Source organism: Protopterus annectens, chromosome 4.part0 (assembly GCF_019279795.1).
Source record: "Protopterus annectens isolate FY-2018-M chromosome 4.part0, PAN1.0, whole genome shotgun sequence".
NCBI classification, from domain to species: domain Eukaryota; kingdom Metazoa; phylum Chordata; order Ceratodontiformes; family Protopteridae; genus Protopterus; species Protopterus annectens.
This window is the reverse complement of record NC_056733.1, coordinates 507,910,944-507,938,454: the sequence shown is the minus strand read 5'-3', so window position 1 is coordinate 507,938,454 and position 27,511 is coordinate 507,910,944. Positions and strand designations below refer to the sequence as shown.

The following is a 27,511-nucleotide window of genomic DNA, read 5'->3' as shown; positions in this document are numbered from 1 at the left end:
ACTAGGATGCCTCAAATAGCTTGAAACAGGACCTCTGTTTAACCACTGCCTCCAGACTAGCCTTGTTCTGGTAGAGTGGAGGACAACAGCAGCCATCTCTCTGCACAAAGATGAAACATCAAATGACCTGGTAAAGTACAAACCCATAAGTCTGACTGAGGGGTTGGGAGTTGGCATAATGGCTAAGGTGTTTACCTTATAAACACAGGGTACAGGGTTTGATTCTTACCTCTGAGATGAGAAGTTTGGCTAGGCTTAAAATGTTCTGTGAGGGCAGATAGCCTAGTACTAAAAAGCTTATATGCAAAGCCATGGAACGAATAATCACAGACCCAACACATAATGACATATGAAACCTCCAAACACTGCACCTAAGCCAATTTGACTTTGTCAATGATAAGTCATACCTACTAAATCTGGTGGACTTCTTTGAGAAAGTCACTTGGGCCATGGATGAAGGTGAAACAGTGCATACTGTTTACCTTGACCTGGGGACAGCATATGACCCAATTCCACAGTCAGAAATCATAAATAAACTCATAAAACTGGGCATAAATCCCTACAGCACCAGATGGATAAATTAGCTCATGGACAGGACACATGTTGTTAAAGTGGGTGAATCCAGATCTAACAAGAGACCATTTACTATGAGTGTGCTACAAGGCTCAGTGCTAGGACCACTCTCATTCAGAATATAATTCTCTGAAGTCGAGGCTAATGTGGAAGGCCTCTGTCCGACAAACTTTGCAAGCAGGAGGCAATCATTGAATCCTCCAAAGATGTAGATACCCTTCAGAAGGATCAGACTCTGACAAATGACAGGTGCTACAGCCATGGCCTAAACCTAAATGCAAAAAATGCATAATTATACCCCTTAGGAAGTTATGTATCCCTGCAAATTAGAACACTGTTAGCACACACCTAAGAGTGGACTCAGAGGTGAGAGATCTAAGCACACAGATAGATAGTAGCTTGAACTTTGTCTGCCATATGTCCACAGTGGTGAGGAAAACCTTCTATGTGGCACAGCTTGTAAGTAAATTTGTGGCACCCAGATACAAGGAAGTTAAAGTCTCGCTGTACTCTGCCCTCATTAGACTATTAATAGAGTATAATGCACTGTTTGGCATGTACTTCACTAGGCACTTAACAGCTGGAGTGACCTCAAAGGTTCCTCACAAAGAAAATACAGGGTGTAAACAACATGTCCTATGAGGACAGACTAAAAGCCCTATCCCTTTACTCTATCTCCTACCGACTATAAGGGGTGCCCTATGCCTAACCTACAAGAAGCTCACAAATCCAGCCCTGATGGAGCTGTTACACATTCACAACACAAACAGCATGAGGGCCACCAAATCAAGGGATCTAAACCTGGTCTGTGACTGAAACAAAACATGCTGCAGAGGAAGATGCGTGTTTCAAGAGATCACCCCTTCTTCAGAACAGGCTTCCTATTCCCGTTAAGTAGAGCCCTTCAGTTTAAGTCAATGGATGGGGGAAATCGCAAATTCACTGCTGGGGTAGTGCCAGTGCCTATGTCTTTTATGGACAGGATGAGTCTGTAAAATACTCAAGTCATAGGCACAAATCTAAGCCATCCCCCATCTCCTAGGGACCATAATTCGGGTAAATTTGGGTAATAAATGGCTAGGCCCTTAAGGGTAAAGTGTTAGCCTAGTAATCTCCTATGAATCTCAGTATAAGACAATTTATGTGTGGCAAGTGGTATGTGTGAGGGATGTAGTGTGGGTAATCTTGACATCGTCGTTTGTATGCGAGACGTCTGCCTCCAAGAAAGTTGTATATTGACATCTCTCTGTTATACTATGTTTTTTTTTTTTTTTTAAAGACTAAAGTACAGTTGTGTACACTTACCATAAATGTAGATGTTCGAGTGTATTCACTGTTGCAGTCATTACATTTGGGTAATCCTGCTGGCAGGTTGCCCTCAGTCGGCCTGAATTCCAAAGTCTTGGGTCCTGCGTCGGTTGCTGTCGCCCCTTCCCTGACGTCAGGTCGTCAGGGGTATAAAAGATGTAGCCAACGCCATTTTCTTCAGTTTTTCTTGCCCCAGATGTCAGGTGCCCCCAAAAGGGTATGCTAGAAATATATATATAACATACATGCACCAAAATAAACTTTACGTTCATCTACAAGCAAATACACCACATAGGTTGTATAGATCAGAGAGGTAAAGATAAGTTCCAGCAGAAATAAGGGGGATGGCGGGTGGGTAACCTGGACTGCAACAGTGAATACACTTGAACATCTACATTTATGGTAAGTGTACACAACTGTGCTATGTTCTTCGTGTTTCACTGTTGCAGTTATTACATTTGGGTAGAGCCCCAAAGCTATGGTTGGGGGGCTGGAGCTAAACAACATTAGGAGCGGCTATGAGGCCCTGCAGAACTGCAGTGGCAAAACCTGCTCTGGATTTAGAGTAAAGTGGCAGATTGTAATGCTTTGTAAAAGTGTGCACTGAACTCCAAGTAGCAGCCTCTAAAATGTCTTTGGTTGGTACTCCCCTGAGAAAGGCTGCAGAAGTGGCTGCAGCTCTGGTTGAGTGTGGCCTAATGCCTTTAGGCACTGGCTTGCCATGCTGAGAGTAGCAGAAACGAATGCAGTGACTTATCCACTTTGAAATAGTCTGCTTGGAGATAGCCTTTCCTTGTGATCCTGCAGCATATGCCACTAGTAATTGTTCTGTTTTTCTGAAAACTTTAGTTTTGTCCAAATAGAATCTAAGTTGTCTGTGTACGTCCAAAGAATGCAGAATTTTCTCCCCCTTGTTCTGTGGATTTGGATATAAAGTTGGCAAATGAATAGTTTGGTTAAGGGCTACACTGGACACCACCTTAGGCATAAATGTAGGGTTCATCCTCAGAGAGACCCTGTCTGGATGAAAAATGATAAAAGGTTCCACAGCCATGAGAGCCTGTAGCTCTGACACTCATCTTGCAGAAGTTACTGCTAGGAGCAGAGCTGTTTTCCAAGATAAAAACCTTATATCCGCAGTAGCAGCTGGCTCAAAAGGACTTAAGACATAATTGAGGTCCCATGCAGGCATTGGTGATCTCCTTGGAGGCCTTAAATTTTAGGCTCCTCTGAGGTGCTGCCTTAATAAAGGATGTGAAAAGAGTGGTGGCTCTGTATTGTAATGAGCCGAAATGGCAAAGGCATGAATTTTAATTGATGAAAAAGACAGGCCTTTGTCCAGCATCTCAGTTAAGTATTGCAAAATCTGAGGAATATTTGGTACAGCTGTGTCAGTTCCTTGAGCTTGGTTCCAAGCAAAAAATCTCTTCCATTTTCTAGCATAGGATTTTCTAGGCCTTCTGGCTTACAAACTGACATCCATCATAGCTTTACTGATAGGTGTGCTTTGTATGGCTACCTTACCTGCCATGCTGCCAGGTTTAGAGTCCTGAGTTGGCTGTGCAGAATCTGATTGTTTGGTTGGGACAGTAGATGAAGTATTTGAGGTACGGTCCAGGCTGGGCACTGAGACAAGTTCCTTAAGATCGGGTACAAGTACTGGTGGGGCCAGTCTGGGGCAATCAGAATAATTTTTGGTTTCTCCTGTCTCACCTTTAGGAGTACCTTGGGGAGGAGAGGCAGTGGAGGAAAGGCATATACTGATAGGTTTTTCCAGTTGAAAGATAAGGCGTCCACTTTCCATGTTTGTCTGTTATAAGCCCTTGTGCAGAATCTTTTTAGTTGATAGCTGTGAGGGGAGGCAACTAGATCTGTGTCCAGGCATCCCCATTTCTTTGTTATCATGCCGAAGACTTGTGGATCCAGGTGCCACTCGTGGGGATCCATGAGGTTTCTGCTTAGTTCGTCTGCCAGAGTATTGTCCTTTCCTGGCAGGAATTGTGCCTTCAGATGAACTTGGTAAGTCAATGCTGTGTCCCCATAAAGCCATGGCTAGTCTGGAAAGGGGGTAAGAATGCGTGCCCCCCTGCTTGTTTATGTGCCACATGACCATGGTATTGTCTGTCTTTATCAGTAGTTGTCCCGGATGAATGAGGTCCTTGAAGGCTGTCAGGGCATTTTGAACAGCTAGCATCTCTTTTTGATTGATATGTAGATGCATTTGATTTGTGGACCAGGTGCCCTGAATGCCTTTTCCTGCCATGTGGGCCCCCCCCAGGCATAATCTGATGCATCCGTTGTTAGTTTCTGCCTGGCTGGGGGTAGTGAGAATGGCTGTCCCTTGTTTTGGTGACAAGCCTTTGCCCACCATCGAAACTCCTGTTGCAGGCAGGGAATGAGAGTAATCATTGTTTCCAGGCTGTGGCAATGTTGTGTCCAGACACTTTTTAGGTACCACTGAAGTTTCCTCATATGCAGTCTTGCATATGGAATTAGTAGGATGCAGGATGCCTTGAAGCCCAAAGCCTGCAGAATTTTTCTTGCAGATAAGTGGGCCTTTGTTGCCATTTTCTTGAAATAGATAGTCAGTTGCCTTTGTTTGTCTGGCGTGAGATAAGCCATAAGGGCAGTTGTATTTAAGCTTGCACCCAGGTATATTATCTCTTGGGAGGGTACTAGTTTTGATTTCTTTTCGTTGACTGTGTACCCTAGGCATGTTAAAAGTCTTTTCACTAACACCAGATGCTATAGTAGAATGTCCTTGTTCTCTGCTTAAATGAGGCATTCCAACTAAGGATATATTTGTATTCCTCTTTGTCTGCAGAAAGTATTACTGGTGCAGGGCACTTTGTGTAGACCCTGGGCGCAGTAGATAAGCCAAAGGGCAGTGCAGAGAATTGGTAATGCTTTGAACCAGCCTTGAATCTGAGGTATCTTCTGCATGATTGTCTGATTGAGACATGCAGGTATGCCTCTTGGGTCTAAAGTGACGAGCCAAGCCTTTCTGCCCAGCATGGGCAGAAGCTGCTGCAAGGTCAACATCTTGAATTTTGGAATATCCAGGAAAGTGTTTAGAATAGACAGATCCAGTATTGGTCTCCATGCTTTGTCCTTTCTGGGTACCAGGAACAGTCGAGTAAAATCCTTGTCCCTGCTCTTGCTGTGGCACTTGTTGAATAGCCCCCATGTCCATGAGGGATGAGACTTGTTTTTGAGCCTCTGTCCATTGATTTTTTTGGCAGGTCTGGCCAACCATTTGCCCTTGGCAGGGTATGGAAGTGAAACTTGTAGCCTTGTGACATTATGTCTAGGACCCATTTGTCCTGGGTTATAATGTGCCAATTTTAAGAAAAAAAGTGCTATTTTTCCCCCTAAGAGTGCTGCCAGTAGATAAGTGCTTGGTGCAGGCAGGGGGAAGTCATTGGGACTGTTTCCTGTATGGTTGTGATTTGTCTTCTCCACTTTTGGAGGTAGAAGCACCCCATTGCTTAGACCTGTACGAAGCTTGCGGCTGGGATCTGCCTCTAGGGCGTCTGGATCTGACCCTTTGAGGTATGTCTGACACTGGAAAGGAACAATTCTTTGTAGGCCAGTGTCTGCCAAACCTAGGTGGCTGTACTTATAAAAAATCTTTGACCGTTTGCATACATTTAGCTTTGTCCTCCATTTTCTTTAACACTTCTTCTGCCTTAACACCAAGCAAGGTATCATGCTGTAATGGTGCATCTAATAATTTAGCTTTGACATGATCAGGCAGATTTTGTTCCATTAACCAAGCATGCCTCCTAATTACAGAATCCATAACAGCGGCCCTGCAGGAGGCCTCCAGAGAATCAAAACCACATTGCAAAGTATGCTTTCCAACTTGTTCAGTTGCATGCAATAAATCCTGCATTTCTTTGTTTTCTGCACATTCAGAATTTACCAACATTTTCTGTTTAAGTAGTGTCATGACATATTGCTGATATTTGAGCATATGAAACTGGCAGTTTAAGGCCAAGGTAGCAGATGTGTAAATCTTTTTTCCCCATCTATCCAGTGCCCTAGAATCTCTATCAGAGGGTATAGGGTTTTTTTGCAGTGGAAGCCTTGACTCCTTTGGGACCCTGAGAAATAGTTTCTGGGTCTGCAGCGGGTTTTTGAAAAAGAATTTATGAGAATCAGGAACCCTGTAGTATCTGTCAGGCTTAACAGGAGCTGGAGGTAAGGAGCCAGGGGTCAGACTAGACTCTGAAAACACATCTACAATGTCTAACACAGGTGGAATAGCTAGAGGCCTGTGATGAGGCAGTAGAAGGAAGTCCTTGAGTCTCGTCTTAGATTCTGAAAAATCTTGGCTCTCCCAGTGGAAATGCTCCCTCATGGTATGCAAGGTTTCCCCAAAGGAATGGTCCTCAGGAGGAGAAGCTGAAGGAATAGATTCTTCAGCATCAGAATCCTCATAGGGGGGAAGAAAATATTCCCGATCAGAAGAGGAATCAGAGGAAATGGAAACCTGAGCACTCAGGTCTCTCAACAGCAGGTACAAATATGACTCAGTCATTGTCCACGCTGGTGTAAACGACCTGAGACGTACCTCCTTGGACTACATGAAAAGAGACATTGAGGAGCTCTCTGATTATGTAGCCCAGGCAGGTATGACCCTGACCTTGAGCAGTATCCTACCTTCACCAAGAATGATGCCACAATACAGAGATAAGATGATCAGCTTTAACAATTGGCTTAAACTCTGGTGTCATTCAAAGGGGATCCAATGTCTGTCTGCCTGGGATGACATGCTGGACAAGCCACGCTGCCGCAAGGGGCGGCTTGCACCTGTCACCCTGGGATTCGGATATTGGCAAAGGCTCTTGCCACCCCATAGTGCCTTTTTAGGCAAGGCTCAAATTCTAAACCTACCACCCTAGAACACAAAAAGGAAAAAACTAAGGGTAATGCTGCTCAATGCCAGAAGTCTAAATCTCAAAATGCACGCACTCGAGGCCCTTCTCAGTATGGAGAACATCGATGTCTGTGCAGTGACAGAAACCTGGTTCAAGGCTCCTGAGAGCACCCCAGCACTATCAGGTTTTACCTCTTATCATGCGTTCCGGCCCCAAAATCCGGACAATACCAAGAAAGGAGGGGTATCCATATTCATCAAAGACACCCACACCTCAAGACTGGTGGCAACGCACGATGCATCGGAGACCATCCAGGTGCAATTAACCATAGGCAAGACTGCTCTGCAAATTGTAGCATGTTACAGGCCACCCTCACAAACTCAGGAACCTCACATGGCCTTCCTGAAAACACTAGAGGGATAAATGTATCACCAAACACCATCATACTAGGTGACTTCAATTACCCTAATATAGACTGGGAACACTACTCAAGCCCAAACACCCTAGCCCAAAAGTTCCTGGAATTCATAAACTCAAATGCCATGGAACAACTAGTCACCATCCCACAAGAGGAGAAAACATACTTGATCTCATCATCACGAACATGGGAGCACAATGTTCAACACCGAAGTATACCCCTCACTGGTGAGATCAGATCACAAACTAATCTCGCTGGAGGTCCTCATCCCACCCCACCTGAAATAAAAAGACCACAGTAAAGAACTTCTCGAAAGCCGACTTCACACTTCTAAAGACTAGTGTGGTCTCCTTTAAGGCCCCGAGCCGGCGGAAAACAGTACTCAAGCCGCTGAATCACTTACAAATGCCTTCTACCAGCACCTGCAGGACTGCATGGATAAGGCAATCCCAAGCAAAACAAAGACTCTTTGTACCAAAGGCAAGCGTCCACTCTGGTGGACCCCAAGCCATAAACAAACTCTACAACAAAAGGAGGAAGCTACTACAAGATAGAGCAAAATCCTTAAAAGGTAAGACACCCTTGATCACTATAAGTAAAAAACTAAGAGCTCTCATAAAATCATCCAAAGCAAATTTTGAGAGAAAAATAGCTAAAGACTCAAAAGACAATCATAAGGCCTTCTTTAGCTATGTTAGAAACCTGGGAGGAAACTCCCAGATATGCTCAGAACTAGTTCAAAATGATGTGAAGATTACTGATCCTACAGACATTGCCAACATACTGGCTGACAGGTTCAGTGCAAACTTCTCCCAAAGGAGAGATATCTATACCAAGCGATTGCAGCCCCCAAACATCTCCAACGCCCAAGTGAGAACTGCTCTCCAAAGCAAAAACACAGCATCCATGGGACCTGATGGTGTCCCGGCTGTGTGCTCCACGAACTCAACGAGGAATTAAACCCACAGCTAGGACAGCTGTTTAATCATAGTCTTACCTCTGGATACGCACCCAGGAGTGGCGCACTGCAACTGTGGTCCCACTTCACAAAGCGGTGCCTCCACCGACCCTGGAAATTACCGGCCCATTAGCTTGACAAGCCTTATCTGCAAAGCCATGGAGAGGATCATAATGGACCTCATAAATAAAGACATAGGGAATTTGCAGACTTTGGATCCATCCCAGTTTGGCTTTGTCAAAGGCAGATCATGCCTTCTAAACTTGGTTGACTTTTTCGAAACAGTCACCAAAGCCATTGATGAGGGAAAGGCAGTCCATACAGCCTACCTCGATCTGGCGAAGGCCTTTGATACAATACCCCACTCGGGTATCATTGAAAAACTCATCAGCTTAAATGTTAACCCATACATCACAAGATGGGTTGCAAACTGGCTGAGTGACAGAACCCACAGGGTCAGAGTTGCTGGCGCCATGTCAGACTCAAAGCCTGTCACAAGTGGTGTACCACAGGGCTCAGTCCTGGGCCCACTCTTGTTTGGCATCTACTTTTCCAAAGTACAAGCAAACACAGGAGGGTTATGGCTGACAAAGTTTGCAGATGACTGCAAACTGGCCATAGTAGAAAACACATCTGACACAGATATCCTTCAGAAGGGTCTCACAGAAACGGATAACTGGTGCCAGAGCCATGGCCTAAAGTTAAATGCCAAAAAATGCATAGTCATACCCTTTGGGAAAAACAAGGTTACCCCTAGCTACCAAATAGGTGGCAATCCACTGAGTACAGAAGAAGTTATCAGGGACCTGGGGACCCAGGTTGATAGTAGTCTGTCATTCGACACCCATGTAGCTAAAGTAGTTAGGAAGACCTTCTACATTGCCCACCTTATCATGAAAGGATTCTCATCTAGATCAAGGGAGGTCATAGTCTCCCTATACTCATCACTCATCAGACCAATGATTGAGTACAATGCCCCATTCGAATGTATCTGACCCGACACTTGCAGCAGCTGGAGAGGCCACAAAGTTCCTCACCAAAAGGATAAAGGGTCTCAAACATCTGTCCTATGCTGCCCGACTGAAAGAACTCCAGCTCTATTCAGTCGCACCACTTGCTCAGAGGTGACCTTTGCCTAACATACAAGGCCATGTCAAACCCAGATTTGATGAATATGCTTCACCTCAAAAATCTAGATCCGTCAGAGCCACAAGGGCGGGAGACTTAAACCTCGACACGGCTATTAATAGGACGTGCTGGAGGGATAGATTCATCACCCAAAGACTCCCTATGCTGTGGAATAAAATCCCGGTATATGTGAGGCAGAGCACCTCGCTGGCCTTGTTCAAGAGAAATCTTGACCAATGGATGGGAGATCGCAGATATACCCCAGGGATTACCTCAGTGTCACTGCTCAACAGAGGCACAGCAAAATAATGGGTATAGTTCCCCATACTAAAGGGGTGGCGTAAGCCACAAAACTATGGGCTAGGCTTGTAAATGCCCTCGGGCAGATAGCCTAGTATGAACCTATGAACCTATGAACCTATGATCTGAAGATTCATAGTCTGTCTCTTGCCTAGGCCTCTTATCAGGAGGGGGATGGGAAACCCTAATCAAGGTAATTAAGTCTTCAGCCATTTTGAGTATCTGTTTTTTGGGCATGTAGGCCTGTCCTTGTGGCTGGTGAACTTGTTTCTTTGTCTTTAAAGGTGCTTTAGTCTTAGCCTTTGAAGCTGAAGTTGGTGTTATGTATAATTGTTTAGGTCTGAAAACACCCTCAGAAGCTGATGCCTGCTCAGCAGCCCATGACCAATCTGAGGGAATAGTCTCCGAGGCTCCAATACCTTGAGTTTCCAGTGGCCTGACCGACTCCACGTGGGTGTCGGTAGTGGACTGCGACTCTAAAGTAGCGGGCGTCAGGGGCTGTGAAAGCACCTCACTGAGAACCAGCAACTGGCTTAGGAGAAGTCTCGTCATCGGTTTTGAACCTCAGTTGCCTGTCTTTTTCTTTGCGCTTTTTGTGAACTCCGGTAGTCTGATGGCTATCCGACGACATTGTATAATTAAATCTGTGCCCAAAATAGCTTAGTGCAAAACTGTACCAACGCTTAACAGTGCGTTGGTTAAATCTAGCACAAAACCGACAACTTGAAACGTCGTGGTCAAGGCCTATGCAAGGAATACAGTAAGAATGAAAGTCCTTGTCCTTAGAGGTGCTTTAGTCTTTGCCTTTGAAGCTGAAGTCGTTTTCACATATAACTGTGTAGGCCTGAAAACACCCTCAGAAGCCGATGCCTGCTCAGTGGCTCTGGACCCATCTGAGGGAATAGTTTCCGAGGGTCCAATACCTTGAGTTTCCAGAAGCCTAGTCGGCTCCACGTGGGAGTCGGAAGCGGCCTGTGGCTCTGAGGTAGCAGGCGTCAGGGGCTGCGAAAGCACCTCACTGAGAACCGGCGACTGGCCCAGCCGAAGCCTCGTCGTCGGTTATGGACCTCGGATGCCTGTCCTTTTCTTTTTCTTTGCGCTTTTTATAAATTCCGGTAGTCAGCTGTTCTGACAGCATTATATAATTAAACCTTCTGCCAAAATAATGAAATGCAAAATCATACAGACGCTTAATAGTGCGTTGGTTAAATCTAGCACAAAACCGACAACTAGCAACGTCGTGGTCAGGGCCTAAGGCAAGGAATACAGTAAGAATGAAAATCCTTATGAGGTATTTGCTTCCCACAAGAAAAACAATTATTAACTTTTTCTGACATCGGTCTGGAGCAAGAAAAAAGTTTCCCCAACGGGGTACTTAGCTTTTAATGAAGACTTAGGATCTGAAACTCGAACACGAAAATCTCAGGAGTCGGCCAACCAGCACTTGCGAACTGCTTCTGCTTCAGGCACCGCGCAGCAAGAAAGACTGAAGAAAATGGCGTCGGCTGCATCTTTTATACCCCTGACGACCTGATGTCAGGGAAGGGGCGACAGCAACCGACGCAGGATCTAAAACTTTGGAATTCAGGCCGACTGAGGGCAACCTGCCAGCAGGATTACCGAAATGTAATGACTGCAACAGTGAAACACGAAGAACATCAGGTTATCTGAGGACATGCAACAACTGCTACAATGCCTTAGGATACCCAAATCTATCAAGCTGGCCACAGAGATACAAGAAAATTGCATATCCATATCTGATTTTGTAATAGGGTGGGCTGTTTAGGATTAAGGATTTCACTTTAACAGGGGTCTCCTAGGATAGTTCCTGGGGTTAAGGGTAAGATGTTGTATACTGCTAGAATATGGTAGTGCTATTCGATGCGCAAGCTAGCTGCTAAACTTAATTCTGCATAGCGCCATGCTGTTTCAATTTTTCAGACCTAATCCTAACTTTAAAGGAAAATGTTACTGTCTACGGTTTTGCTACTATACAGGACACTGTTACATGTCATTGTGCGGTGGGCAGCTCCGAGCAAACTTGCCTGATTTAGAGTAAAGAAAAAACATGAAAACCGACTCCTACATCATCTAGCCAATAAAAGACAACATTTGAACTCCCTGGAATGCTTTCCAACTCAGAAACCAGGTAAAAACCTTCTGCTGTAAGATGGATGATCCTAGAATTTCTTAATGTACAAGAACAACAGCTATCAAACAACTAAGTCCCTGGATATTTCATCCTTCTGCAAGGCAATTTGAACTAGAAAAGCAACAGAGAAATGATTTATGCAAAAAATTAAATAAATGTTTTAAAAAATACTCAAAAACAATAACGATCACTGTATAAACAAAGTACAAGTGCAGTAATTCAAGAAAATATTCTTGCCTTAGCCTGGATGTTTCTGGATGCAGTATATTATATCATCCCAGATGGAACTTGAACCCATAATCCCTGGCTTAGGAAGATAATGACTTATCTATTATGCCACTGAGGCCTGACCATGCCTGTAAATTGTGACAACAAAGGCAGAATACCCTACAGAAAAAGCAACTATAGCTATGCCGTACAAAAGAACAAAATATAATACAGAAAAAAGCCTGTCTCTATGGCATACATGGAATGAGTCCTTAATGCAACACACACATGTACAATTAGTAGCTTGGACACTGAAAGAGCCAGGCAGGGAGTGGAGGAATAAAAGCTTTTCAGTTTAGCCATGCTAGGGATGGCTTAGTGTTCCTGCTAATATCAGGTGTTTCCCAGTGGAGATCAATAAGCATTTCCTACCTGTAAAGCAGTGAGAGTGTGTCTGTCTGTGTGTCTGTCTGTGTGTCTGTCTGTGTGTCTGTCTGTGTGTCTGTCTGTGTGTCTGTCTGTGTGTCTGTCTGTGTGTCTGTCTGTGTGTCTGTCTGTCTGTGTATGTGTTTGCATGCACTGTTCAGAGAGCTGATGCACTGACATCACATGTGCAAACTGCACCCCAGTAATAATTTCCCTTCCCCTTTATATACAAAAAACATTTCCACCCTCGCAACTGTACATATGACACTCCACCTCATAACTTTCACCCTGTAGCAGTTGAAAGTTATTTTAATATAAAAAGTGTCCATAAGGACCACTTTTTCTCAAGACAAGGGAGCCACTTTTGGCAAAATGACACAGCAGGATTTTGCAAGCACCTCCAGGAAGGGGAAAAATGAGTCTGTGTGGACTATGAATCCACAATCCAAATCCCAGGGATAGATTACATGGGTTGGGGCATGGACATCCAAAGAACCAACATTGGGCCTACTTCCCTAACTCTACTATCTAGAAGCTATACTCGCACCTGTCAGGGGAACAAATGTGCGGATAAAAAAAAAATGTGTAGGAATAAATAGCCCATAGGTCTCTCTTGCCCACTCTGGGATAGCTTAACTCTCATCTCTGGAAAAAGCAAACAAGCCAAAGGTTTGAAGAATGGAGAGCTACTTGCTAAGTCCCGTAAGTGGCTAAAGTTTAACCAAATACAAGTGTTTAATAAGCCAACACGGTACCGTACTGGCAGTTACTACATTAGGTACAGTCAAAGCAAATATAAAAGACTTATTCAGTTAGATGCTAAAGTAATACTACTCTTTAATTTATCTAGTTATGTAGGGGGTCCAACAAAAAATTAACAGCAGGTAGTTGCCAGTAATTCAAGGATGACTTAACTACCACTTGCAGTACCAATTAAAACAAAGCCCAAAAAGGCAAACAAAAACATGTACAAAATTTAGTAAAAGGGAGATAAACATTTAAAAAGCAAAGTTAAACACCAGCAGGTGGTAACTGTAGTTAAATGCATTTTCACATCAAACCTATTTGCATAAATACATCACAACTTCAGCATGGCATCCATCCAACCAGGGCTTGCATAACAGCTCTTTTCCACTGCCTACTTTTTCCTGTCTTAAGGACACAGACAATCTTCAACCTTGACAAAAGCCCTGTGGCCCATTTGTTCCCACAGTGAGGTAAGATCTGTACAGCAGAGAGCAGATGCGACTCCTTGAACTCCCACCATCTTCTAAGCCCACAATACCCACAGTGCTTTACTAAAGCATTATTAATGCTGTTGACTGTAGGAAGCATGAGTACATGCCTCCACACAAACACATGTTAATTGTTCTTCCCTAGGGAGAGCAGGTTCTACATCCTTGAGGCCCATGGGTGTTATAACTAGTGCTCCCACATGGCGTCTCCCAAGAGGCAAGCCAGAACAACCTCTCTGCTACCAGAATGAGGAAGCCAATTGCTATTCACTTTCATTCTCTTCCCCACACTCCTTTCTGCACCCAAGCCATTAATGCAACACGGTCCATCTGAGCAGGTCAGGTCTTCATCCCTCTATGCATAGGAACAGATATTGGGATTTTTTTTTTCTCTGCAATTCTAAAAACATAAACACATGTTTACTGTAGCTCTTTTCATATGACACCTGCAATAATCATCAAGTGTGACAAAGTTGAATATTACCTGAAGAGAATAGTGGTCAATGACCTGGGCAAGGCTAGTTGGTTTACAATCAAAAGAGACAGGCCGATGAAGAAGACTGCCACTGCCAAATGCAATCCACCCAGCTTCCAGATCTTCATTTCGGCAATACACAAAACCACTAAGTAACAGTAAAGAAAAAAAAAGAAAAAGAAAAATTTACTATCTCTACTTGTGAAATATGAAAGCTATGTACTCACCACAATGGTATGTCTCTTCATGATCCATATCTATCCACTAGAACTGAAATACAGGTCGCCACTGAACCACCTGACTTGGAATCTCAAGAAAGTATCCAAAGCTCAAACTCTTCCCCTTGCTCTCACAGTACATCTTGCTTCGATCTCTTATCCATATTAAGTTGGATGGCTAATTGCCCAAGGACTAAAGGAACACCTGCCAAGCCACCAATATACACTAGGGTAAATCTAAACAAATGCAGTTCTATTGTAAGCCTCTGGAGTTGTCAACTAGGTCAGTATGAAAAAGAGTATACAAAGAACAGGGAAAGAGGGGGGGTATGTTGACATGGATGGTCATGGAACATGATCTATCTTTATTGCAAGTACACAACTTTCATATTTTGCAAAGTCCATTCCATCAAGTACAACTGAAAGCCAGATGACATCCCATCTTATACAAGTTGGGAGGCATAATGGCAATACACCAATGGAGGATGGTGGACCTGAAGGAAGACCTGGACCTTGAGATCACATCTAGGATAAAGTCTTGCAGAAGTATGCAGTGAAGCCCATGTCCCAGGCAGCACAAATGCCATTTACTGATAAACGTGTAAATAAGGCTGACGATGGAACTACATATATAGTCAAGTGAGCTCTGGGTTTACCTGAAGTTATCTATATTAATACAAAGATAACAGTAAACAATGCAGTCAGACAGGTCTCTGAACAATGTAACCCTGGAATATTTTTGGGCCAGTCTTCTAGGAGCAAAAAGAAACAAAAACTTTTTATCTTTTCTTATTTTTTTTTTGTTCTATGCAAGTAAAATCTTACCTGTGAATATCAAGACAATGCAAATTATGCTCTCCCTTAGGAGATGATTCTGGAAAGAAAAACAGTAGACCTTTTGATATGTTAAGGTTTATGTTAGTATCCACTTTTGGCATGAAGACAGGGTTAGTAAGAGGAAACAACATTTTTTTGAAAAGTTATGTACAGAGGTTAAAAGATGATAGCATGCAACTCAGATGCTCTCCTTGCTAAAGAAATAGCAACCAGGAATGATGTTTTCCAGGACAAATATTTGTGATCTACCTTTGCCAATGGGTCAGATGGAAAGTGGGTTCATTTTTTCCAAAATGAAATTAAGGTTGATTTGGGAGCCAAGTCTTTAAAGGGAGGTCTCAGGAATACTTTGTAGACTTTATGAGAAGTTAAGGATGAATGGTTACAACACTGGTGAAAATTTGCAATTGCTACTATGTGTACTATAAAAGCGGGGGGGGGGGGGGGGGGACACTATAAAAATTTCTGCTAGGAAACGAACTGATGTGGTAGATGGTGTAAACAGAGCTCTAGTCAGTGATACATGTCCCAAAGTGAAAATTTTAACCACTTGCCTTTATAAACTTATGTATTGGAAGGTTTCTGAACTGCTGTTAGGATCTGGATCACCCTAAATGGAAAGGTAAATCTCTGACCACAAATGGCACTGATGAAACCATGCAGTTAACTTGAATGACTGAATGTCTGTGTCAGGCTTGCTGGACAGAAAAGATAGAAAACTTGTACAAAGGTCTAGGAGGTGAAGTGTCCTTATGAGGTGAAGAAGAGGAGAGGAACCAGACCTAGTGGGGTCACCAGAGAATAACATGGGCCTTGCACAGCATTACTTTTTATAGAAATTTCATCAGAAGGAAAATGTGCATTGGGGGAGGCATAAAGGAACCCTGGGGCCCAGTGGCAGGCTACAGCATCATTGGGTGTCTGACCCTTCTGAAGTATGAGAGAAAACAAGTAGCTGTACTTGGAACTGGTTTGGGATGCATAATGGTTACAGCAAAGGTTCTCCCAACAGTGTCAAATATTTTATGTTGTTAGTAGGCAAACCATTTGTGAGGCATTAAAAGGCATCTGTTCACTAACAAGTTGGCCTGACTAGGGATTTGTACTGCTATCAGAAAATGGTGAGAAATGACTGCCATTTCTGAAAGCGTCTTGACACAGCAAGTATGACCTGCCTCCTCCCTAATGTTTGCTGTCGTACCACACTACTGAACATATGGTGACAGCATCCTGTGGAAGTCGGCACTGATGGCCTACAATGTAAGCAGGACTGCACACATCTCCAGGACGCTAATGTGGAAGGAGACTTCTTGATTCTAAATCCCTTGAACCATCTATCCCAAACAATGCTCACCCACAAATGGGAAGACACTGCAGTGGTGACTATGACCAAGGGAAGGAGATGAAAATAAGCATCCCTTGCAGAGACTGGGAAAATGAAGCCACTACTGTAGATGCTTGTTGTAGGCTTTGGATAATCAAACAAGCTTATCCATGCAGTCCTCCAAATAATATCACTGAATGTGAAGAGTCTACTGTAATATACTCATATGGAATCTACCAAATAGAACCATGTGTATACTTGCTGCCCTAGTACTCTTATATTAAAGGCTACTGGTCGAGATGGAAGTTGCAGATGTTTGTCAGAAGCCTGCGTCAGAATAATATTTACTGGGAGAAACTGGCCAAATTCTAATCTGATCTTCAAACAGCAAACTATGAAAAATCAGAGTCTGAAATGGTTCCAGCTGTAACTTTGCATAGCTCACAGAGATTCACAAGAAAAAACAGAGCAGAAGTAAATAGCCTCTTGCTTAGGATATGGAGGGTATCTGCAGGCTGAGGGGATGGTGAGATCCTTTGGTCAAACCTCTCAAATGTCCCTGATTTTTATTCAGATTTTAGCTCTGTCTCCCTTAATCTCCTCTAAAATTGGTGACTTTTTGAGAAAACGTGCATTGCCCTTAATGTGGGAATATGGTTCCGACGCTCGAAACCGACCGGCCACCTTCTTCCAGCTCGAAACTCCAGACTTTTAATCCTCCTATTTACCCATAATGCCCAGCTCCCCCACGTTACCATAGATCACGTTTGCCAACAAGAACAGTGTCCCTAAAACATTAACTACAATACAAAGATAAGGAAATCAAAATACAAACAGCTCTCACATTAACAGAACATCAAGAACTCAACCAAAGGAATAAAATTCCTGATAACTTCTACTAGGCTTTCCGAACAAACTTTAGGATAGAGGGAAGGGAGGTGGGAAGGTTAATGGAATAAAGTTGGACAACACAGATGGAACGTTACGGTAAGAACATAACCTCTTTATCTGATGTTGTCCACTTCATTCCATTAACTTGTGGGACAGAGTACCCAGCTACTACAATCCAGGGTGGCCATCAAGGAAAGATATACCGGAGTACAGCAGAACCAAAGCACTTCTACTCCTGGAAATAATGTCCAATTTGTAATGGGTGACAAAAGTATGGGGGTTTTACCAAGTAGCAGCACCACAAATGTCACTAGAAACTCGACCAAAAGGCTTGAGACATGGCCATGGACCTTGCAGAGTGTGCCCTTACCAGATCTGGTAAGGGAAATACCTTTAGAAGAGTAAATAAATGTAATACAGTCTTTCAACCATCTGGCCAAAGTAACTTTGGTCACTGCTTTAACTTTTTTAGTGTTTGAAAAGGAAAAACAGCTGATCACACTTCCTGAAGGATTTACTTTTATGGATGTAAAAACCAAGTTGTCTATGTACATTAAGCATATGTAAGGTGTACTCTTCTCTGTTCTGATACTGAGGAAAGAATACTGGGAGATTAAATGACTGGCAAATGTTGGTCTCTTTAGCCACCTTGGGTAAAAAAAGAGGGATTCGTACGTAGGGTAACTCTGTCTTTATGTAAAACTAAGTGAAATTGTGTAGAAAGAGTCTGCAGTTCAGACATTCTCCTGGCCGACGTACTCGCCACTAGGAAAGTGTTTTCCAGGAGAGAAATTTTAGATCTACAGTGGCTGAGGGTGCAAACAGGGAATGGGCTAAAGCTTGGAGAATCCTATTAAGATCCCAGGAAGGCGTAGGGTCCTTGATTGGAGGCTGTAGCAGAAAGGTGCCCCTAAGAAAGGCCTTGCATAACTCTGAAGAGGCTAAACACGCTGAGTCAAAACCAAAGTGGAAGCCAGAAATGGCAGTAAGCTGAACCTTGACTGCAGAATAACTAGCACCACCCTTGAAAAGGGAAGCCAGAAAATCTATTACTACTGAAACTGGGGCTGTAAAAGGATCTATCTGGTTCTGTTCCACCCAAAGGGAGAATCTTTTCCACTTACTTTTACAAATCTTGCGAGTGGAAGCCTTATGTGATTAAATCAAAATTAACAGCAGGTAGTTGCCAGTAATTAAAGGATGACTTAACTACCACTTGCAGTACCAATTAAAACAAAGCCCAAAAAGGCAAACAAGTGTAGAAACCATGCAGTTAATTTTAGGGCCTGAATGTTGGGATGTGGATGCCCTGATGGATAAGAAAGTAGGTCTGAACTTGGATCCAACTTCATCAGGGGCAAACCAGATGTGACCTGAAAGGTAAACCATGTTTGTCAAGGCAAGAAAAAGCAATGAGGATCACTTTGCTTCGCAACTTGAGAGCTTTCTGCATGAACTTGGAAATCAGTGGAAGAGGGGGAAAGGCGTATAGTAGACCGGAGGGCCAAGCATGCACCAGTGCATCCCTGGGGGATTGTCCTTGAAGGGGGATCAAGGCAAAATACTTGCTGCATTTGTTATTGAAAGGGGACGCAAATTGGTCACAGCAACGATAACTTCACTTCTGGAAGACTGGATCTGCTATGGACTGATTCAGGGACCACTAGTGAGGCATCAGTAGCACTCTACTGAGTTTGTCGGCTAGGAAGTTCGATTTCCCCAGGAATGCACATTGCTAACAGAAAGTGGTTGGAAGAAATCGCCCACTGCCAAACCCTCATAACTTCTCGACAAAGGGAGTAAGACCTGGTTTCTCCCTGTTTGTTGATGTACCAAACCACTGACATATCTGTTTGGGCAGCAATCGTCCCCTGAGGAAGAATGCTGTCTAGTTCTTGCAACACTAGAATAACTGCTCTCATCTACAGAACACTGACATGCAACTTGGTCTCCTGGGGCATCCACGTGACTTGAACAGTCTGGCCCAGACAATGCCTCCCTCCTGAACTGGGAGGTGTCCGTGATCAACGTGGCATTTGGAGAGGGGAGAATCTCCGGACAATGGAGACACCAAAGGACAAAATCGATGCACACACGAGACAGGTTGATAGGAGGTTTCAAGGGATTTCTGAGATGAGACCTCTGTACTGCTGGGGTCCACTGTAGAATGCGCATGTGGAAGCGTGCCATTGGAAGAAGAGTTATGGTTGTTGCCATGGAGCCTAAGCTGTAGAATCAGAGGCCAGGGGTTTCAGAACAGTCAAGATCCGGCTTTGGATCTCAGATTTACCACCCTGTCTGATGTAAGGTAAACATGAGCCATTATTGTGTCTAGACATGCCCCTATAAATTCTATGGTTTGAACTGGTTCCAGATGTGACTTTTGCAGGTTTATAGTTATGCCCAGTATAGAAGCTAGGTTGAGGAATTAATCCCTGGCCTGAAGGAGTAGATGCCTGGTTGGGATGGTCAGGAGCCAGTCATCCAGATTTGAAAATATCTGATAGCCTTGCAGTCGGAGATAAGCTGCCACTACTGCTAGAAATTTGATGAACACCCTGGGGGCTGTGGTGAAGCCAAACGGAAGCACTCAAAACTGGTAGTGACTGGCTCTCAGCCGGAAAAGTAGAAAAGACCTGGACTGTCTGTCCATTTTGATATGGTAGTACACACCCTTTAGGTCTACAGAGTGCATCCAATTGCCCATCTTCAGGAGAGGTAAGCTGGATTGAATCATGACCATCCTGAACTTTGAGAGTTTCACTGACTTGTTCAGGTCGGTTAGATTCAAAACAGGCCGCAGGTTCCCTGTTTTTCTGGGTACCAAAAAGACTCTGGAGTAAACACCTGATCCAACATGATCAGGGGAACATGTTGGATGACTCTTTTTTGCAGCAAGTTTCCTATTTCTTCAGCTGCATCCTCCTCAGACTGGGTGGAAATTCAGGGTGGTGAGAGTTTTGTTTGGGAGTGCTGGAAAAGGGGACGAAGTATCCTCCGGATACAATCCTTAGCACCCCATTTGTCGTTTGTGATGGCCATCCTGGCTTCTGGGTGTAAGGAGAAATGTCCCCCGACTGCTTCCAGAAGAGAGCAGCCAGGCAACAATTCAGGATCACTGGAAGGGTTTGTCCGGAGCAGGTTCCTGCAACCCTTCATTTTCTGGATCCCCTCAGCTGTGTGGGTTGTTGTCTACCATTCTGACCACATCTCACTCTAGCTCAGGAGGAAAAGTCTCCCTGAATGTCTTGGGAAGGACACTGACTTCCAAAACCACATTTTCTTACTATCACTCTGATTCCTACAGAAAGTCCGTTGTGGAGTAGAAAAACAGATACAAACAGCAGACAGGGTCTTACCATCTTTCTCACTCTGGGTCAAAATGTCATGTACTGTGGGGCCAAATAAGGTGGAACCATCAAAGGGGACATTAATGAAGGTCTGTTTGAAGGGCTCCACAAAAATCGCACAGCCTCATCCAGGCATGACGCCATATGGCAATGGCAGAACCAGCCACCCTTGAGGTACCCTCCGCAGCATGAGAGATGAGCCTCACGGATGCATTGGCTAGGGAATGCAGGGTGGCCAGCCTACAGAAACAGACTCCCATTCCATGTTAGGCACAGATCCTGGGACCGAGCTAGAAAGTTCCTTAACTAAGTCCATTTGTAGCTGGGTAAAATGAGACAAGTAGTTCAACGCCTGAAGAGCAAAGGTAGATAAGGCGTTCACTACCTGGCCAAATCTGTCCAGTGCCCGGGATTCTCTATTCGGGGGGTGGAAAGAGTAGCTTTCCTGAACGAGTTCCTTCTTGGTGGCTGCCACCACAACCAAGGCATCTACTGGGATTCCTTTTTGTCAAAACGGTTTGCCAGCTGGGGTGCTTAAAATTTTATCAGCATGTTTAAGACTGGGTTCTACTGCATCTACTTCTGTCCAAGCACTCTGACATCAGCTGGATCAGCGGGTCAGCCAGCGGGGACACCCAGAAAGTAGATGGGCTGGACTTGAAAGTCTCCCACAATACCAATTCTTCAGGGGAAGGGGTTTGGGAGGGCCATCCACCCTTCTGGCGAAGGCTTTCAAGGATGTCTTCGAAGGAGACCTTGTTGGGTGGCGCTGTGGGAGACCCTTTACCTTCCTCAAAATTTGTATCTGTGTTGAGGGATTCCATAGGGGAATCCACGTGCCTCCTTTTACGAGGTTACTTTCGAGGGAAATCTTCAGGGGAACACTCCGGGAGGTGTTGGAAGAAGCCTTGGGATCCACTGAGGGAATGGTGTGGAGGCTTTCCGGGACTGGCTGTCCATGTGGTAGCTCAGAGGTCTCAGGCACAGTTCCAGAGTGGGGCGGGGGTAGTTCCATTGCAGTAAGTGCCAAGGGTCTGCTAGGAATGGAGAGGACCCTTCTCCACAATCTCAAACACAGAAGGACTCCGAATCACCTGAAGCTCTCTTGCCGGAGCCAAAGCCACCTTGGCAGGCAGCTCCCAGAGAGAATGGGTCTCCTGCTCCAAGGGGGAGCTGGAATCAAGCTGTTAAAGGCCAAGCCCCAAGAGGAAGCGATGGCTCCAAAAGCTTCAGAGTTGAAGTCAACCAACCGGAACAGACCTCCACACTATGGCTCCAAGATATGCTTGGAACTGAAGCAGCCTGAACAGAGCAAAGTCAGAGAGAATGTCAGAGGTGAAGAAGAAATCTCTATCGGCTCTGGCAGCCCAGCACTGGGACAAAATGGAACAGACAACTCCGACGAGAGGGGATGAATTGGAAAAGGGAGAGCCTCAAATATCCAGAAGAGGATGGGGTGGACACAAGCCCCATCTGGATCTGTGTCTCAACTGCCTCATGAGCTCACCAATATCCCTAGAGGACAAGCTTTGGGAAGACGTAGACGAAGGCAATGAAGGGAGTTGGGGGTTTTCCATGGGGAACAGGATGCAGACCCCTTGTTAGGCATTGGCAAAGAAGACCCTGGCACCAACACAGCCAGAGATGATACCGAGGGGATGCCACTCTGCAACATAGCCACAGAGCAGGGACAGGGTGGAGGAGAGGTAGAGATAATAGAGTTTGGAGCTGATCACGTCAGTTCCAAAGATCTAGATTTTTTTTCATGCAGGTTCCAAGGAGGACCGCAAAGGAGACAGCCTCATGGACTCTCAGGAATCCTTGGGGTTCCTAGCTGGTTGTTGAACCCCTGATGTGGAAGGTGCCCCCAAGTTGGCAGAAGGAGGAAGCAATCCCTTTAAAATGAGTTTGCTTCTCCTATCTGCCACAATCCGGGGGTGAAAAGCCCTGCAAATATCACAGGCGGCATCCAGGTTGAGAGGGTACACACACTCCCCATAGGTGTCAGATAAGCATGGCCGGCTTTAGGCACCAGCGAACCCAGGGGGCCCCCAACCACAGCAAGTTATCGTATGCTGATATTTTGTAACATGTCTGTTAAGCAAACAAAAGTTAGTACAGCAATCTTGTGTACTTAATAAACCAGCTGGGTAATAACCTTATTTATATATCCTTTAAAATTTAAAGACATCTCTAGTTATAGTAACAATTGTTTTATCAAGCAACAGGTTTCACAATTCCACTGAATATTTTACCACTGACATAGTGCCCCTGGCTTTGTAAAACCCTGCTCATGGACATTCACTCCACTAAAACTAACAATATAGCCAGCTTTAGGTACTTGCAGTATCCATTGCTGCAAGGGGCCCCCTTAATCATCCTTGACTGTATGGGGGGGCCCCACAAAAGCTGCTGCTGGATGGAGAAAAAATATATTAATTTCCTAATTATGCTCTTTAACCTGAACAGCTCTGTGATATGACCCTGTTAGTATAAAGCTGATAATGAACATGAGCAAGGTGAGCACTAGAGAGGTCAGCAGCCCAGTGTGACTGTTCTCATTGCAAACCTTGGATTTTAAGGCAAGCTGATGCTTCCAATCTTCAGGGATGTTTTCCCTTTCGGGGGGGGGGGGGTCTATATAAACACTGGCAGAACACCAGGTACTACAACTTTCAACTTCTTTGCAAAAGAATTCTGTCCAATACCAGTAACAGCAGACTGTTCTTCTTTCGGCTTTTCCCAGTTAGGGGTCACCACAGCGGAATGCTGGTCCGCTAATGATTGGCAGTTGATTTTTATGGTGCCAAGGTGCCAGCCCGATGCCCAACCTTCAACAAAGGCACATCCATTCACGCATGTCTTTCGAATGCCACTCGACCACGGGGAGGACATGCAGACTCCACACAAAAGGCGCTCCAGCTGAGAATCGAACGGGAGAACTTCTTGTGAGGCGACAATGCTACCGCTGCACCACCACAGCCAAAATCAGGAACAGGTTTTAAATATTTCTCTAATTCAATTAAAATTTAATACCTTTTGCATCAACATGCTTTCTGGAGAATAAGTATAAAACTCTGATGTCTGGATTTACTGACTGTCTGTAATCCTGAATGATTTACAAGCAAATAAAACTTTTTACAAAGGACAGAGAAAAATTATGAGAAAAATCAAGGAAAGTCTGTGAAATCAGGGACAGCGACAGGTTTGCATTATTGCTCATTGAGGTAAATAAAGGTGACTTATTCATGCTGCTGTTTGACAGCTAAAGGCAGCCAATGATCAAGTGTGGCAGTACCAGTGTTGTACGTTGCATTATTTGCTGAAATAAGTTCAAATCTAGTGCTGCTATGGCTTATGCATACATGTTTGTCTGTGTGTGTCTATGTGTCCGTGCAAAAAATATCAGTGATTTTTATCTGTGGACATGCACAATAATGCCAGGACATATAAATTATACTTCTGGGTATCAGTGAAAAATATAGCTACCAGTAATTATATTTCAAAACTAATGCATAAAATACATCACAGAACATTCAGATACTTAGATCTTCTAAGAGTCTGGGAGCCCCTACTCTCCAGACTGTATAACTGGATACAGGGGGGGTCCCTTAATCATCCTGACCTGTGTAGGGGCCCCACAAAAGCTGTTGCAGGTTGGGGAAAAATGAAGAGGAAAATATATATTTATCTTCTGATTATGCTCCTTAACCTGAACAGGGCTGCAATATGACCCTGTTAGGATAAAGCGGATACTCTGCTTTCAACTGCATCCATTCTAAAACCAGCACTACTTGGATATGTGTGTGTACAGAAAACTGCTGTAGGTTATATATATATATATATATATATATATATATATATATATATATATATATATATATATGGGTGTGGGTGGGAGTGGTATGTTTATTACTTCTTTAATTTTCATCACAGTCAGACCTTATTGGTGTACACATGAGGTTATTATAGCTTGTGTTTGGGCTGAGGACAGCATGATCATTGTTTCTTTAACTTTTCTCAAATACATCAAAGGTGTACAAAGAAGGTTACTATAGCTTATGTAGGAACAGTGTACCGTCTAGGAGTAACAAAGTAAAATATTTTTTTTTCACTTTCCTCACAATCACACTTCGAGCATGTATAAAGGCAACTGTCTTTCACAGTTTGGATTGATGAGTGAGGAGGTATGCTATGTATATGTATGACAGCAGTCACTTCAAATACATGGCTGTGGTGATTTGAACCTCTGCTTTCATCCCAGTCTAACACCAGACAGATGGCACAGGCATTCTTTTTTGGGGGTTAGGGAGTCGGGCAGTTCCCAGATAGGACCTGTGTATCCAGACAACAACTGGCTTATTAGTTTATTGTGAGCTCCTATTTTGTCATATTTGAACATTAAACCTTGAGCACAACTTATGTTTTCCTTTAAAGAAAAATAAACTATTAGGTCACTATTGGATTAAAAGGCTGGGAAAATGTTCTAAAATACATCCTAGAACATCTACAACCCTATGGCTTCTTGGGCCCTGGCTTATTTGAGTTAATTCCTAAATGGTTATTGCTGTGCTTACTTGGTCAGGAAATGTATGCTGAAAGGATGCAAGAAAAACTAAAGCTGAACAGCAATACAATTTATTTTCTTAATCATACTTTCTGTATAAGCCATCATTGTCTGAAAAGATTAAAAAATGTTAAAATGTACTTTAATGCATATAGGAAGTTATGGCTTCTTGATAAAGCTGAAGAGTAAGGCAAAATGTGAGAAAAGAGTAATGTACATGGTGTAGGGAGTCCAAATGGGGAGGAAACAGGGGAAGATGGGAGGATATGGTGTGTGTGTGTGTTCGGGGGGGGTGACCGAAACAACAGATCTAGGGCACCATTACACCCAAGTCCACACCTGTACATACAGTTGCTGCAATGTATCATTGTTGCAACTAAATGCCAGTAAGTGTAAATGTCCCTTTGTGAGATGGGCCAACATAGTGTGGTACATATATCTGTTATAATGTAAGAGCACTGTAGGGTACAGGTCAATCTGAGCTTACTCCTCTTAAAAGCTTGCAGCATGAACTAAAAGGATGCTTAGGAGGGGTGGCAGTGACAGGGTAATGGGTAGATTGGAAGTGCCTAGGGGGCCCCAAAATGCTAACACCGGTCCTGCAGATAAGGACCAATGGCTAATGGCTTTTGATCAGCCATGGAGAAAAAGGGCAAAATTAAAAAGAAAAATTTTTTTTTTTTTTTTTTTTTTTAAAAGAAAAAGGAAGCCTAATGGACAGAACCCAGAGTTTAGAGAGGAATGGAAGGCAAAAGATGAGAAAAGACAGGTAGGAAGCACAAAAAAAGGAAAAAAAACCACCTAAAAATGCCAAAGGAAAAGCTCAAGCCAGAACTCTCTGCTAACACCAAGCACAACAAACAAGATCTAAGATAACATGGAGGAGCTGGGGGATTGTGGGTAGGTAGGAGGAGCTCATGTCTGGAATCTCGAGGGGAAGAAGGTAGCCGGTCTGTTCTGAGCATCGGAACCATATTCCCACAGGTTAATGGAATGAAGTGGACAATATCAGATCAATAATTAAACTTATAAACTTCTTTTAGTTCAGAAAATTTATATTAATTCACATTTGCCTTATTCCGTCAATCCTTCAGATTAATAGTACTAATATTTTAAAACTGTTCCTGATTATTTCTGGATTTATCTCTGATTTTATAGAGCTATGCCTCTGGTATTTGGGCTGGCCAAGGACACCAGCTCAGCCGGAAACCGTAAGACTTTGTAGTGCAACAATAGCTACAAAGAATATAAACCAAAACTCAGAAGGGGACTGAAAGCAGTGAGAAGCAGAGACAGGAAAAGGAGATGGTAATGGTAACTTAAGGTGATGATCTCTCAGTCATCCTAGACAGGAAGACTGACCAAATATACTCTGAGATTTTCAAGTCAAGTGACTCTATTAAAATATACAGAAACAAACAACAGAGGTTGCAGATAACAGACAATGTTTTAACGAGGCATTCTGAGCAAATAACTGGTATACAAACTGCTTTAAAGAAGATGAAAGAGAAAATGGTGAACAGCAACAAGAATATGAACAAATGGTACAGAAACAGGCTATTCTTGAGGACAGATCAGACAGAGACATTTAGAGGTTTACAGCGGTACCAGAATAAACCAAAGGGAAGGACTGTACAGACTTTATGAAAAAATACACCACATGGACTAGTCTTTCTACTGTTGATATTAAAATAGAAAGGGCATATAGAGTAAATATTCGACACTGAGAAACCAATGATTAAAATACAGCCATTTCAGACAAATGAAAAAATTCATTATATTTTATGGAGGAAGGGAAAAATCCTAAATGTTGGAGACGACCTTTCATTACAAACACAAACATAAATGTTTTCTTCCAATAAGATTTTGCACAGAAATGAAACTTAGTTTCAAGTTACTGCACTACTTTGAGTCTTCTACCGACATGGATTAAAACTTACATAGGTACTTGGCAAGCATAATATGAACTGACAAAAAGAAAAGAAATGGAGGCAGGAGAAGGTAAGGAAACAAGCAACCAGTCAACAGATGAAGAAGAACAAACGTAATTTATTTCAAAGCCTCTTTTCCAACAGAAAGTGATACAGGAGATTAAATCAGCTCTCAAAAATTAGATTCCACAAAACAATGCACAAAAACACTGAGTGAAGAACATACATAACATGGATATATGATTATATGAAGAAAGTAATATAGCCAAAATGACATTGACACTGGATGATATTGAACAACCAGTGACATTAGTAAGTATCAGATGGAAA

The 27,511-nt window shown here is 43.5% G+C and overlaps 1 protein-coding gene across 2 annotated transcripts in view; it reads right to left on the bottom strand.

The window, feature by feature from the left end:
• HECTD4 (HECT domain E3 ubiquitin protein ligase 4) overlaps positions 1-27,511 on the bottom strand; it is a 5,422,508-nt gene that overhangs the window by 4,540,222 nt on the left and 854,775 nt on the right. For both annotated transcript variants that reach the window (XM_044068422.1, XM_044068423.1), the window contains exon 6: positions 14,073-14,211. In XM_044068422.1, the coding sequence (XP_043924357.1) occupies positions 14,073-14,211 (139 nt within the window). The remainder of the gene's footprint in view (positions 1-14,072; positions 14,212-27,511) is intronic.